Source organism: Muntiacus reevesi, chromosome 1, assembly GCF_963930625.1.
Source record: "Muntiacus reevesi chromosome 1, mMunRee1.1, whole genome shotgun sequence".
Classification (NCBI taxonomy): domain Eukaryota; kingdom Metazoa; phylum Chordata; class Mammalia; order Artiodactyla; family Cervidae; genus Muntiacus; species Muntiacus reevesi.
Genome location: NC_089249.1, coordinates 141,949,905 through 141,965,903, shown reverse-complemented (window position 1 = coordinate 141,965,903; position 15,999 = coordinate 141,949,905). Strand labels below are relative to the sequence as shown.

At 34.5% G+C, this 15,999-nt stretch overlaps 1 protein-coding gene and 1 pseudogene across 6 annotated transcripts in view; one reads left to right on the top strand and one right to left on the bottom strand.

The window, feature by feature from the left end:
• Nucleotides 1-15,999, top strand: part of ATG4C (autophagy related 4C cysteine peptidase) — a 97,368-nt gene that overhangs the window by 66,154 nt on the left and 15,215 nt on the right. For 5 of the 6 annotated variants that reach the window (XM_065928738.1, XM_065928704.1, XM_065928712.1 and 2 more), the window contains one exon: nt 5,063-5,182. The exons of the other annotated variant lie outside the window; for it this stretch is intronic. In XM_065928738.1, the coding sequence (XP_065784810.1) occupies nt 5,063-5,182 (120 nt within the window). The remainder of the gene's footprint in view (nt 1-5,062; nt 5,183-15,999) is intronic. 6 annotated transcript variants of the gene reach the window in all.
• On the bottom strand, nt 10,506-11,373 carry LOC136163887 (large ribosomal subunit protein eL8 pseudogene; annotated as a pseudogene).

The following is a 15,999-nucleotide window of genomic DNA, read 5'->3' as shown; positions in this document are numbered from 1 at the left end:
AAACTCTTAATTATTCAGAGATATGCTAAGCAGCTATGCTTTTATGGTATTCCAAGTTAATAATAAATATTTTACTAATTTACAAAGCCATAATACATACAGTGGCCAAAGGTTAGATAATTAATTGCTGAATTTTAATTTATAATACACTGTTTTCTTCATTTATCTTTGTCTCTAACTTGTTAGATATCCTAGCCCAACCAAAATAAATGATCAAGCTTCCAAGTAATTTTGTACATATACAGCTGAACAGTATTGAAGAATTTAAAATGTTAGACATGTTTAAAGAAAGAAAGAAAGGGGGGAAAAAGAGAAAGAAGACAATGGAGTTGGGTTAGAATGACAAAATGATTGAAGGAGAGTGTGACATTATTTTGCTTTAAGTATATAATTAAGACAAGTTTCAGTGAAAACAAGAATAATGTCTAATAATTATTTTTAGCATTTCAGTAATTAAGTCTTAGCCTCTAGTTAAGTTTCCATGAATTTTAGTTGAGTTTCTAATATTTATTTTAGCTTTGATTTCTTAAAGTCTTCTTTTCCTTCCTGTTGATCATTTTCTGAGCCAGCATTTACAAAATTTTTAAATTGGATTTGCAATGTTTTGTTAGTTTCAGCTGTACAGCAAAGTGAATCAGTTATACTTGTATAGGATTATATTTCAGAAAATTCTGAGAGTGCATAAGTGAGAAATGTAACTGTTACATGATTTTGGTTCTTGTTTTCCCAGTTGATGCTTTTAGAGACTTTTAAAGTCATCTTAATCACTTGAGTGGCACATGGATCACTAATTCTCCAGGGCTTGACAAGTTGGAAATGTGGTTTAGTCCTTTGTTTTAGTAATAGCTTGCTAGCTAATATTAATACCTAATAAGTATATAAGGGGTAGATTATGAAGATGGATAAAGCACAAGATTAAAATCTGGTACTCAGTGGTACATTATAAAACAGCCTAGCATTTTTTTTTTTTTTTTTTTTTAGTGGGTTTTGTCATACCAGCCTAGCATTTTTTGTAGACTATTATCTCAACTAAAGTATGGGCAAGAGAACAGCTTTGCTTTTTACTTCCTTCCTTCACTATATGTTGCATATAAACTTTAGTAAGTATTTCCAGTTGACTGATTAATACTGTGGGAGGCACTCTAGAATTGTGCTATGTGAACCACACTGTAAATCTGTTTCTGCTGCCTTGTGATCTTGTGGCACCGATTCCTATGCCTTCAGTTACATTTCCCTTGTGGCTGTGTCAAATTGACTCCTTAAAAAAATAAATACTTGAGATTTAGATGGAAACTTGTTCATAGTATTCTAAGCATTATCTAAAATAGGCAAATTAAAAGATTATTAGTGTCAGCTGTTATGACCAGTAAAAAGAGATTATTCATCTGATATTTTGAGAGACTACAAAGATGCCAGGTCAGTGAATATCCATGTTATTCACAGTTATTCACAAATGTCTACACAATCAATATTAGGAAGGTTGTAGCTCATTGGGAGACAGTTGCAACACTTCACAGGTGAGTCAATAGAAGCTTGAAGTGGGTGGTAGTGGGAATGGAAAATAATTTGATTTTAAGAGATTTTGTAAAGTAAAATTTGGTGAAATTAGATAACTTCTTAAAAGCACAGAAGCACTTATTTTTTATATATTGAGATGCCAGAAAGTGGGTTTAAGATGAGATTTAGCAGTGAGGCTGTGTTAAACTGTGGGTTCTCATTGTTAGTAGTTAGGACAGGGCAGAGTTTCAATTGTTTGGATGAGAGCACTAGTGGATATACATTATCTTATACATATTTATAATGTATATGTGTGTGTATGCAGGCATGTATCTGTATGTGTGTGTATATATTTAAGTTTTCTTAAACCAGAAACTATTGCTTCATGCTATTTCTGATATACTTTCAGAGTGACTGATTCTATCTCTTTACAAATACAAATATTTTGTTATTAAAGTATTATACTGTTCGTCGTTGTTTAGTCGCCAAGTCGTGTCGACTCTTTTGTGACCCCATGGACTGGAGCCCACTAGGCTCCTCTGTCTGTGTCCCAGGCAAGAATACTTGAGTGGCTAGCCATTTCCTTCTTCAAATATTGTATTACCTTAATTTTAACATTCTACTAATAAGGTTAAAAAAAACCTTATTATAGATATGTTAGTCTCTTCTGATTGCTAGGCCCCCAATTCCAAGTTCCAGGTTTTAGGAGGTGTATACAGTGGTAACTGTTTTAATATATCCTTGTAAATTCAACACATAGTGGCACTAAAGCTATTAGAATGATGCGATGTGATTATGTAGATAGATGAGTGAATTCCTCAGTGAAAGATGGACCCTTTATGAATCACACATGTGAACTGCAGTGAGTAGGAGGTGCTTTTTAGTAAGGATGTGTTCTCTAATTAGTTATCTTGGGAAGTTTTATCTAAATCACCAAGATAACAGAGCTACACCTAAAATTATTTGTTTCAGTATTATTTGTATGTTTAGGTAATAGAATCCACCCTTTGGTATAATAAGTCTGGAAGAGTGCCTACCATTTGGTAGGTGCCTAGTGACTATTTTTTGAGGCAGTGAATAAATATTGTATTAGAAAATGAAATAAATGGGAATTGACTCACTCCGGCCAGTTTTTTCAGTAAGTGTAGAAGCGTATCTAGTGATACTTGCTAAAATGTGTTTAAGTAGAAGCTGCTACTCTTAACAAATCATGAGAATTTTAAAAACTAAAAAAGAAATCTAAGTGCATAGTGCAGAGAATTATCACAGAGTGAACACAGCTGTGTAATGCCACTTGGGAAAATACCTTAAGGTCTAAGTTGTTCTACAATAAAGAGAATTGATTCTGAATTATAAATTAATCTTGGTTTGATTTCAGAATCTTCTTGGGTGAACAAACAATATGATTTAAATGGTATAAAATGCCTCTCTGAAATATGAGTCCTAGTACTCATATAGGAGCACCAAATAGCAATTTGCAGTTTTCAGTCATCAGATATTTATATTTGTGGTTTTGTGAATAATTTAAAAAAATTTTTATAGATATGAAAATAACTATGCTTAACTAGTATTTGTCATTATTATCTATGGTGATGGAGACAATACAGTGAAATAGCACTAAGCCTATATTGATTTATTCTTAATGGTTCTTAATGAAAACTTTAATTAATGCTTAAATATAATTTAGGGCATCCATGTAGACAAGTTAAGAAAATACTTTGTTGGACCATACAAACTTTTGACTCTTCTTTCTTATCCCCAAGTAGCAAAAACTAAACAAGCATTTCTTATTATTGGCTTTGGAAAGAGTTGGGCAAATGACTATTGTTAGATATCTTGTATTGCAAATAATTTTTGTTTTGTAAATATGACCTAGAACTGTCCGAGCCTTAAATAGTAATACTCCTGTAGATTGTTAACTACCAAATTTACCTAGCTCTTCTATACCTTTCCAGATCTGTTTTTAAATATCTCTTTATAAACAAAATCAGTAAAACAATGTTAGAAAAGTCCAGCTAAGACAGTTCTCATACTGATTAGAAAGATGGACGTTCCAGTTTAGCTGGGTTGAGTCTTACTGTACAGTAAGGGTTTCATAGTAGCTAAGGGTTTCACAGTAGTCGTAGATTTAAAAACACATTTGTTTGGTTATTTATTAGCATGATGTTGGATTTGAATCTAATACATGACTAAACTATTGGTAAGGGGAAAAAAAACACTTTGAATATATTTGTTCTGCATATCCTCTGGTGATAATATGGAACATTAATTGGATCACAGGATATATGTAGGGGTAGAGAAAAGAGTGATTTTGATTGATCTACCATGAATATAAATATGAAAGTCTATATTTTTCTGCCTTTTTATAGATGATTCCAAGTTTAAATTCCTTAGTTTTAGGCATTAAATGTAGGGAAATTTTAAGTTTATGGATTTATATCCAGCCTAGATTATTTCTTGAGCTTATTCTTTAATTAAAAAATATAAATTAAGAATTTCTCATACCTGTCTCCCATCTGTGAAGTTTTCTCCCTTTTCTCTAAACTTGTTAATTTTTGTATATCCCTATGCAAATATGAATATATATTTTATGGCCCTCTTTTTTAACATAAACATTCTTTTTCTTATATATACAAAAAAAGAGATTTGGTTGCATCAGTGATTTTTAAGGACAAGTATCTGAGCATTTATGCAGTTAAAAAAATGTTTTAAACCAAGCACTAGAGTGTCATGGTGAAGAAAAAAGATTGGAATGATTAGCTTTATATTCTACCCTTTTCCTACTTTTGCATTCTCTAAAGATAACCAGATTCTACTAATAGCCACATCCTGCTGGCAAGAGTAGAGAGTCTAGAGCAGCATTTTTGGCCCGTTTGTATCTTTAATAACACTGGGACTACTGCAGAAGAGTGAACCAAGGGAGGAGGGCAAGGACCTGAGCAGAGCAATTCTCACCGTATCCCGTGTGGGACGAAACAAGGGCGTGAGGTAGAACTCGGTACAAGAGTGGGTTAGGACAGTGTGCAGTTGTGTGCTGATTGTGTCAGTTACTAAAACTCTCAAGTTGACCTCTTCGTATCATCATGGAACATTTTCATGAACCTGCATATTTGTTTACAAAGTCTTGGTTTTCTTATCCAAAGGTTTATAAATATTTTAAAAATCTCTAACTGAACAGACTTAATGGCACTTTCATAGAAATAGCTAATTTGATGCTAAACATTGTACTAGCTTATTCATGTCTTTTTCAGAGATAACATTTTTTTCCCTTCTGCAAGTGTTAGAAATGCACCCTGCTTTTGACACACTTCCTTTCTTTTGCAGAATGGCACTAATGTGTAAGGTGGGAATTTGGTAAACTGAATATACACAACGTTGGCTCTTATGTTTTACAGCTTTGGATATTGGGAGGGATCATCTGCATAGGATATACTAAAACACCATTTGAAAGCATGTTTATAGTTTGGAGAATAGCTAGATAGCAAATTTTAAATGAAGTGGTAATTTTGTATATAAAGTCCATTAAATAAAATAAATTAATCCTAAAGAACTTTTAAAATTACAGACATTCCACTGCCCTTCTCCCAAAAAGATGTCATTTCGAAAAATGGATCCTAGCTGTACAATAGGATTTTACTGTCGAAATGTTCAGGACTTCAAACGAGCTTCTGAAGAAATCACTAAGGTACTTTTATTTTAAATATTATAATAATATTTGTAAATGATCTAATTTTTATTAGAAATAGCCTATCAGAAGATAAGAATCCATAATTTATACTACAGTTATAAAATTTCCCCTTAAGTGTTAATATTATTAGGAATGTTGTGAACCAGAAAATACAACTTTGAGAATTCCTAGCCTTTGAAGATGATGAAACCACTTCTTGACCAGTTGAAAGTATTGACTGATCCACTAGGTGGCACTGTTGAAATAAAAATCTGTGCAAACTGTAGCCATGTGCAAGCAATTAGGTTATATTTTATTTGAAGATTTCAAAAGGGCAATACCTTAGGGGGTAGAAAAAAATTAATGAAGTATTTGATCAAGCCAAATTGTGCATTATTTCTTGTTAGTGCAAGTGCTTCTTTGATTTTTTTTTTAAAGAGAAATGGTATTTTTGGATTTCTCAGAACTGCTTTATCAAATGAGCTGTGTTGTTACCTTCCAATAAGCTTGTTTAATCTGATCTATTCTACTTATAGGATCTTTGAAATACGTTTATTTGGCTCCTCTTATTACCTTTAAACTTCTGCATTTTTCTGGCCATTGAGTACTGCTAAAATATTTATAGGGCCTTAAGGTCTGTGTATATTTGGTAGTTTGGAAAGATTACTTATTTAGAAAGTAAGCATAATTGGATGGCTCTCTTTATTAGTATCAGTACTTACAGATTATCATTTATGGTAAGTAAAGCCAGTACTAGAATCATTTTTAGGAATTCTTAACTTGAGCTCAGTTATAATGGTTTGCCTTATAACTGTTTTATTTCCAGTTAATTTTATTCAGGAAAATGGACATAGTGGGTTGAAATTTTATCTTTATAATGTAAAAATAGAATGAAAAAGTTAAATAAAAAGTTTCATTTGAGTTAGGTTAGTTTACTTGACTTGCCATGTAAAAGAGGAAATTTAACGGGAATATGACAGAAAAATGAATGAGAAGAGGAGAAAATGAGATATGTGAGAACATTTTCTTATTCCTCATTTCTCACAGTTGTCGTTTTTTCACTCTCCTTTTCAACCTGAAGGGCCAAGTGAACATAAGGAAATATGTTTTCTCCATTTTCTCTTTATTAGTTGAAATTAGTATGTACATTTGTATATTTCATTTTGACAATGCTCTGTCTTTAAAAGGTGTTATGTATGTACTAAAATATACAGATGCAGATGATACTGTAATATAGATTGATGTTGATGAACATTTTTCCATTAAAAAGTCCCATTTCTGTTTCCATTAGTTTATTTTCTATCTAGGTTAAAATAAGTATATTTTGAACAATGAAGTAATTACCTCTGGAATAGAAAACAGCCCGAATTATTATTACCAAATTGAAAAACAATTATATTCATAAATGAGTTGCATGTTGATATTTTCTGATTAAAAACAGATAGTTTTGTGGTTTTTTATACTAATAATTATAGTTTTTATGCTGGAAAACTACTTAGAAGTTATTGTGTTTGATGTATCCTAGTGATATGTAATGTTAAAGCAAAGAGAAAACATACTGAAATATCATATGGAAGTATTGAGAATTTTGCTAGAGTCTATTAACTTTGGTTTAATTATACTTTTTTTCTTAAGTTAATAGTGTTTTGTAGCAGTATCAAAAATTCACTCTGTCAATTAATAGCTTGATCATTTACTTTTGCTTGGAAGATTGTAAGTTAAGCAGCTTTTCTTCTTAAAAGCTGAATTTGGCATTTTTAAACTAATTTTTTTCTTTGAAAATTAAAACTTAAATTATTTGTTTCTATATAGGATATATTTTCCATTTTCTCATTTTGAAAATGAGGCCAGATAATCTAGATTCTCATGTTTAATTTGTAATGCTATATGAATGAATATTTTAATGCTTTTGCCACATGAGTTTTAAAATGTTAATAAAAATTGTTAATTCAGTGTTTAGCAGAGCTCAGTCCAGCAAGTATCTGAATAACTATCATGTTGAAAGCATAAAATGACCAAGCCATAATCCCTGCTTTTGCTCTCAAGTAGCATTTATAGTTCAGGAGGCAGAATCAGAGAAGACATGCATTACATTGAATGTGATAAGCATTCATACAGAAATAGAAATAAATTGATAGGGGAAGGAAGAAGGTTAAAATGAGAGAGATGTCACGTCCAAGTCAAAGTTCTTTATTGTGATGATGATATTTAATATGGGCCTTAAAGTGTAGGCTTAATTTCTATTGGCTCAGGGAGAAGGGAGTGTGCTTTAAGCAGGGGAAATAACAAAAGGAAAGGTATCAGAAAAGAAAAATGTAGTTTCTTTAGAAAATGGCAGATAGTCCAATTTGTTAGGGGCCATGGATACATGTAGGGCAGTATTTCTGTCTTCTAATGACCTGAATCAGAAGTCCTAGAGATTTGGCCTGGGACCCTTCATTTCTAATAAACCTCCTGGGTAACCTTGTACATCAAATTTGAGAACCACTGATACACAACCCAAGGTGTAATACTTGATGTTTTTAGGTGACAGTAGGACAAATACTCTAATACTTATATATACATATTCATAATAGAAAAGTATAGCTGGCTTATTAAACATGTGGTTTCCTCCTTATCATTGACCTGTACAAGGCTATTTGAGTCAAAATTCTGAAAAGAGGGACTTCCTTGGTGGTCCAGTGGCTAAGACTCTGCATGCTCCCATTGCAGGGGGCCTGAGTTCAATGTTTGGTTGGGGAACTAGATCCCACATGCCACACCTAAGACTAAGTGCAGCCAAATAAATTGATTAATTAAAAAAATAAAATTCTGAAAAGAAAAATGTTCATTAATTGTAATAGCTATGACATATACAGTGAAAATAAGGAAACAACTATAGTAAATATAGTAAAGGATGAGGTTAGAAAAGGAGGTTGGAATAATATTGTAGAGAATTTTGAATGCCAGGCTGAAGAAGTTTGTACTTTTACAATATGTTGACATTATTAGATTAGTTTTTAAAGATGTCAAACGTACAGAAATATAGAGGATAGCATAATAAATACCCATGGGCTATTATTAAGCTTAAGGAAAAATAAAGCCCTCATATATTATTGAAGTGTATTACCCTTCCCCAATCTTATTCTCTTATTTCCTTCCAAGTGGCAACCACTATCCTAAATTAGTGTAAATTAGTATACTTGATATATCCATAAACAACATATACTGTTTTGTATGTTCTTAAACTTGTCATTAATTATATATTTGTATAAAAATATATATATCCTTTTGGAACTTGCTTTTTCATTTGACTGACTTGGAGATTTTATCTGTTCATGTTGGTCTAGCTGATACATTTAAACTGCAAAAGAGTAATACTTTTTACAATATCCGTTCACTTCAGTTACTTAGTTGTGTCCGACTCTTTGCGACCCCATAGACGGCAGCAAAGAGACGGCAGCAGACCTCATGGAACTGCAGCACCCCAGGCTTCCCTGTCTATCAACAACTCCCAGAACTTGCTGAAACTCATGTCCATTGAGTCGGTGATACCATCCAACCATCTCGTCCTCTGTTGTCCTCTTCTCCTCCTGCCTTCAGTCTTTCCCAGCATCAGGGTCTTTTCCAATGAGTCAGTTTTTTGCATCAGGTGGCCAAAGTATTGGAGTTTCAGCTTCAGTGTCAGTCCTTCCAATGAACACCCAGGACTGATCTCCTTTAGGATGGACTGGTTGGATCTCCTTGCAGTCCAAGGGACTCTCAAGAGTCTTCTCCAACACCACAGTTCAAAAGCATCAATTCTTCGGCACTCAACTTTCTTTATAGTCCAACTCTCACATCCATACATGCTGCTGCTGCTGCTAAGTCGCTTCAGTTGTGTCCAACTCTGTGCGACCCCATAGACGGCAGCCCACCAGGCTCTGCCGTCTGTGGGATTCTCCAGGGAAGAACACTGGAGTGGGTTGCCATTTCCTTCTTCAATGCATGAAAGTGAAAAGTGAAAGTGAAAGTGAAGTCGCTCAGTCGTGTCCGACTCTTTGTGACCCCATGGACTGCAGCCTACCAGGCTCCTCTGTCCATGGGATTTTCCAGGCAAGAGTACTAGAGTGGGTTGCCATTGCCTTCTCTGCATCCATACATGACTACTGGAAAAATCATAGCTTTGACTAGACGGACCTTTGTTGCCAAAGTGATATCTCTGCTTTTTAATATGCTTTCTAGGTTCGTCATAGCATTTCTTCTAAGGAGCAAGCGTCTTTTAATTTCATGGCTGCAGCCACCATCTGCAGTGATTTTGGAGCCCCCAAAAATAAAGTCTGTCATTGTTTCCATTGTTTCCCCATCTATTTGCCATGAAGTGATGGGACCAGATGCCATGATCTTTGTTTTTTGAATATTGAGTTTTAAGCCAATTTTTTCACTCCCGTCTTTCACTTTTATCAAGAGGCTGTTTGTTCTTTGCTTTCTGCCATAGACTGGTGTCATCTGTGTATCTGAGGTTATTGATGTTTCTCCTGGCATTCTTGATTCCAGCTTGTGCTTCATCCAGGCTGGCATTTTGCATGATGTACTCTGCATATAAGTTAAATAAACTGGGTGACAATAAATAGCCTTGATGTACTCCTTTTACAATTTGGAACCAGGTCTGTTGTTCCATGTTCAGTTCAAACTGTTGCTTCCTGACCTGCATACAGATTCCTTACAAGGCAGGTCAGGTGGTTGGTATTCCCATCTCTTTAAAAATTTTTCATTTTGTTATGATCCACACAGTCAAGGGCTTTGGCATAGTCAATAAAACAGAAGTAGATGTTTTTCTGGAACTCTCTTGCTTTTCCTGTGATCCAATGAATGTTGGCAATTTGATCTCTGGTTTCTCTGCCTTTTCTAAATCCAGCTTGAATATCTGGAAGTTCACAGTTCACGTACTGTTGAAACCTGGCTTGGAGAATTTTGAGCATTACTCAAAATTACATTTTACAATATAGTACATTACAAATTTTTTTTTTTTTAATTTTTGAAGTATAGTTGATTTACATGTAGGTTAATTTCTGCTGTATAGTTATACATATATATTCTCAGTTATATGTATATATATTCCTTTTCATGTTATATCTATTGTTTTATCATGATATATTGAATATAGTTTCCTATGCTATTCAGTAGGACCTTGTTTATCTATTTATTTAAGTATAGATGTTGAATGTCTTTTTGTGTGTCTGTTGGCCATCTGTATGTCTTCTTTAAAGAAGTAACTGTTTAGGTCTCCTTCCCATTTTTTGATTGGGTGGTTTTTTTAAAATATGGAGTTGTATGAGCTGTTTGTATATTTTATTTTATTTATTTATTTATTTTTCTTGATACCAGCTGAAGCAGCCTTTTTATTACTTTTATGTACAGAAAACTCAATAGTGTACACTCAGCCCAGCTTGGTGGCCAGTTCTTTGGCCTTAGCTTTTTCCAGCTTGGCGATGCGAGCCACTGACTTCGGCCCCAGGACATTGCCTCCCCAGTGACGATGGATCTCATCGTATCTGTCGTTGTAATTGGTTCTGATGGCTTCCACCAGCTTAGCCAGGGCACTCTTGTCCTCCGAGTTGACTTGTGTGAAGGCTACGGTGGTGCATGTCTTCCTGTGGACCAGGCGCCCCAGCCGGGCCTTGCCCTTGATGATGGATGCAGTAGGGAACCCCCATCTTGCGGCACAGGGCAGGCAGGAAGACCACGAGCTCGATGGGATCCACATCGTGAGCGATCACCACCAGCTGAGCCTTCTTGTTCTCCACCAGGGTGGTGACAGTGTTGACCCCTGCTCTAAGGACAGGTGGCCTCTTGGTGGGGACGTTGCCTTTGCCTGTGGCTTTCTTCTCAGCACGGGCCAGCAGCCTCTGCTTCTTCTCCTGCTTTGTCTCTGGTCTGTACTTGTGGGCCAGCTTAAGCAGTTGAGTAGCTGTTTGTCGGTCCAAGGCCTGGGTGAATTGGTTAATTGCAGGAGGCACCTTTAGCTGCTTATAGAGAATAACCCTTTGCCGCTGCAGCCGGATGTAGCGGGGCCATTTGACAAAGAGGGTGAGGTCCCTCTTGGGTTGGATGTCCTGTCCAATGCCAAAATTCTTGGGCCTCTTCTCGAACAGGAGGTTGACCACCTTCTTGGCCTCCTGCTTCTTCACCACGGCCGGGGCCGGGGCCGCCTTCTTCCCCTTAGCCTTCTTTCCCTTCGACATCTTGAAGGGCTGGTGTAGCTGTTTGTATATTTTAGATGTTAATCTGTTGTCAGTTGCATCATTTGCAAATATTTTCTCCCATTCTGTAGGTTGTCTTTTCTTTTTCTTGATGGTTTCCTTTGATGTGCAAAAGCTTGTAAGTTTGTTTAGGTCCCATTTTTTAATTTTTGCTTTTCTTTCTTTTTCCTTGGGAAACTAATTTAAGAAAATACTACTACGGTTTATGTCCAAGAAGGTTTTGCCTGTGTTTTCTTCCAGGATTTTATGTTGTCATGTCTTATATTTAAGTCTTTAAGAAATTTTGAGTTTATTTTGTATATGGTATGAGGGAGTATTCTAATTTCATTGATTTATATGAGGCTGTCTTGCTTTCCCAACACTACCAGCTGAAGAGACCATCTTTTCCCCGTTCTTGCCTCCTTTGTTGTAGATTAATTGATTGTAGCTGTGTGGGTTTATTTCTGGGTTCTCACTTCTGTTTCATTCATCTATATGTCTGTTCCCCCCCTGCCCAAGTACCATGCTGTTCTGATTACTGTAGCTTTGCATTATTGTCTGAGTTCTGGGAGAATTTGCCTCCAACTTTGTTCTTTTTCCTGCAGATTGCTTTTACAGGGTCTCTTGTTGTTCCATATTAATGTTAGGATTACTTGTTTTAGTTCTATGGTAAATGTCTGGGGAATTTGATAAGGATTACATTAAGTCTGTGAATTGCTTTGGGTAGTACTCCCACTTTAACAATATTAATTCTTCGAATCCAAGAGCATGAGATCAGTTTGTTCTTTATATCTATGAGTCTGTTTCTGTTTTGTTTGTTCATTTGTTTAGTTTTAGAGATTCCACATATAAGTGAAATCATGCAGATACTGGTTTTCTCTGACTGACTTATTTCACTTAGTATAATACCCTCTAGGTCCATGTTGTCTCAAATGGCAAGATTTGATTCTTTTTTTTTTTTGACTGAGTACTATTCAACTGTGTGTGTGTGTGTGTGTGTGTGTGTGTGTGTGTGTGTGTATAAAACATCTACTTTATTCGGTCATCATTCAGTGGACATCTAGGTTGCCTTCATATCTTGGCTATTGTAAATAGTGCTGTGATGAATATTGGGGTACCTATATCTTTTTAAATTAGTGTTTTCATTTCTTGAGTAAATACCCTTAATTAGAATTGCTGGATTGTGTAGTAGGTTGAGTTTTAGTTTTTTGAGGAACTTCATAATTTTCCATACTGCCTACAGCAATTTACATTCCCATGATTAGTGCATGAAGGTACCCTGTTCTCCACATCCTCACTAGCACTTATGTTTTGTCCTTTTGGTAACAGCCATTCTGATAGGTATGAAGTAACAGCTCATTATGGTTTGCTTTGCATTTCCCAAATGATTAGTGAAGTTAAATATCTTTTATTGTGCTTGTTGGGCATCTTTGTTTTACCTTTGGAAAACTGTTTATTCTCATCTTCTGCTCATTTTCTAATCAGGTTGTTTGTATTTCGATATTGAGTTATATGAGTTTTTTATATAGTTTGGATTTTAACCCCTTATAAGGCATCTAATTTGCAAATATTTTCTCCCATTTAGTAGATTGTCTTTTCATTTTTTTTGATGGTTTCCTTTGTTGTGCAAAAGCCTTTTATTTTGTTATAGTTCCACTTTTTAAATTTTTGCTTTTATTGCCTTGGGGTGTTAAAAGTTTAAAAAGTCATTACCAAGACTAATGTCAAGGAGCTTGCTACCTGTTTTCTTCTAGATGTTTATGGTTTCATTTAAGTCTTTCATCCATTTTGAGTTTATTTTTGCATATGGTGTGAGAAAGTAGTCTGATTCTTTTACATGTGGCTGTCCAGTATCCCCAATACCATTTATTGAAGAGGACTTTTTTCTGCCATTGTGTATTGTTGTTTCCTTTGTCTTAGATTAATGAAGCATATGAACGTGAGTTTATTTCTGGGCTCTTTATCTGTTCCATTGATCTGTTTCTGTGCCAGTACCATACTGATTTGTTTACTATAGCTTTGTAGTATAGTTTGAAATAAGGGAGCTTGAAACTTCCAGCTTTGTTCTTCATTCCCAAAAATCTCTCTGGATATTTGGTGTCTTTTATGAAATCATACAAATTTTAGAATTATTTGTTTCCTTTGTGCAAAAAATGCCATTGGTAATTTGATAGAGATTACATTTACTGCAGATTACTTTCAGTAGTATTTTAATAATATTGAGTCTTCCAATTCAGTTATTGGTCTTCTTTAGTTTCTTTTGTCATGTTTTCAGAGTACAGGTCTTTAACCTTCTTGGTTAAATTTACTCCTAGGTATATTCTTTTTGATGCAGTTGTAAATGAGATTTCCTTCATTTCTCTTTTTGATAGTTTGTTATTAGTGTACAAAAATGCAAAAAAAAAAAAAAAACTGGAAAAACACAAAACACAGATATTTGTAGGTTAAACAGTGTGCTACTAAACAATCAAGAAGTCAATGAATATATCAAAGAGTAAGTTTTTTAAGAACCTAGAGACAAATAAAAATGAGAACATAACTTTCCAGAATCTGTAGACACAGCAAAAGCAGTTCTAAGAGGGAAGTTCGTAGTTATAGAGGCTTACCTCAAGAAAAAAGAAAAATCTCAAATAAACAATCTAATTTTATATTTCAGGGAACTAGGAAAAAAAGAACTAACAAAGCCCAAAGTAGTAGAATGTAGGAAATAATAAAGATGAGAGCAGAAATAAATGAAAGAGATTTAAAAAATAGTAGAAAAAAGATTAATGAAACTAAATGTTCGTTCTTTGAAATGATAAACAAAATTGACAATGTGCAGCCAGACTCATCAAGAAAAGAGAACCCAAATAAATAAAATTGGAAATGAAGAGGAAGAATTGCAACCAATACCATTGGAATACAAAAAAGCATAAGAGAATACTATGAACAATTATATGTCAACAAATTGGACAACCTAAAGGAAATAGATAAATTTCTATAAACATACAATTTTCCAAGACCAAATCATGAAGAAATAGAAAATCTGAATAGTTCAATTGCTAGTATTAAAGTTGAATCATTAATTTAAAAAAAAACACTCCCAGCAAAATCTAGTTCCAGATGGCTTAACAGATGAATTCTACCAAACGTTTAGAGAAGCATTAATTCCTGTCATTCTCAAATTATTCCAAAAAATTGAAGAGAAAGTAACATTGGCCAGCATTAACCTAATACCAAATCCAGACAAAGACACTACCAAAAGTGAAAGGGGTGCGTATACGCCAGTATACCTGATGAACTCTCAAATAAAACATAGATAGTAAGCACTTGTTGTTAGTCTTAGCAATATTTTTTAAAAGAAATATATCTCCTTGGGCAAGGGCAACAGAAGCAAAAATAAACAAATGAGACTACATTAAACTAAAAAGTTAATGCACAGCAAAACCATCAGCAAAATGAAAAGGCAACCTATGGAATGGGAGAAAATACTTGCAAATGATATACCTGATAAGCGGTTGATATCTAAATATTTAAAGAATTTGTACAACTAAATAGCAAGCAAAACAAAAAACCCTATTTAAAAATGGACAGGGAACATTTTTAAATGAATAAACATTTTTCTAAAGAAGACATACAGATAGTTAACAAGCATTTGAAAAGATGCTTAGCATCACAAATTATCAGGGAAATGCAAAATCACAATAATTTACCATCTTATACACACACACTAGATGGTTAAAATTACAAAGACAGTAACAAGGGTTGGTGAAGATGTGGAGAAAAGGAAACTGTCATGCACTGGTGATGGTAATATAAAATCCATCTGCTTTATATTTATATATAGTCCAGCTGCTATGAGAAATAGCATGAAGATTCCTCAAAAAACTAAAAATAGAACTATGATACAATCCAGCATTACCACTTCGGGTATTTATCGGAACAAAATGTAAACCCTAATTTAAGAAGATATATGTTGACTTACAATATTATGTTAGTTTTGGGTATATAGTGTATTCAATTTTCTTCTTGTAATTGATTTCTTATTTTATACTGTTGTTGGTTGTGGTTGAAAATGATGTCTGGTATGATTTTAATTTTCTTAAATTTATTGAGACTTGTTTTCTGACCTAACACATAATCTATCTTATAGAAAGTTCCATGTGCTTTTGAGAAGAGTGAGCATTCTGCTGTTTCTGACTGGAATGTCCTGTATATATTTATATTGAGTCCGTCTGGTCTAATGTATCATTTAAGGCTGATATTTCTTTATTGATTTTTCTGTCTGGATGATCTGTCCTTTGATATAAGTGGAGTATGAAAGTCCCCTACTATTGTTGTATTGCATCTGTTTCTTCCTTTTATTGATGTTGGTATTTGCTTTATATATTTTGGTGCTCCTATGTTGGGTGCATGGGCTTCCCAGGTGGCTCAGTGGTAAGGAATCCACCTGCCAATGCAGGAGACTCAGAAATGGGTTCAGTTCCTGGTTTGAGAAGATCCCTGGAGGGGGCAATGGCAACCTACTCCCATATTCTTGCCTGGATAATCCCACGGACAGAGAAGCCTGGTAGGCTGCTGTCCATGGGGTCATGAAGAGTCACACGACTGTGCGACTGAGTGTGCACACACCGTGTGGGTGCTTCAATGTTTGCA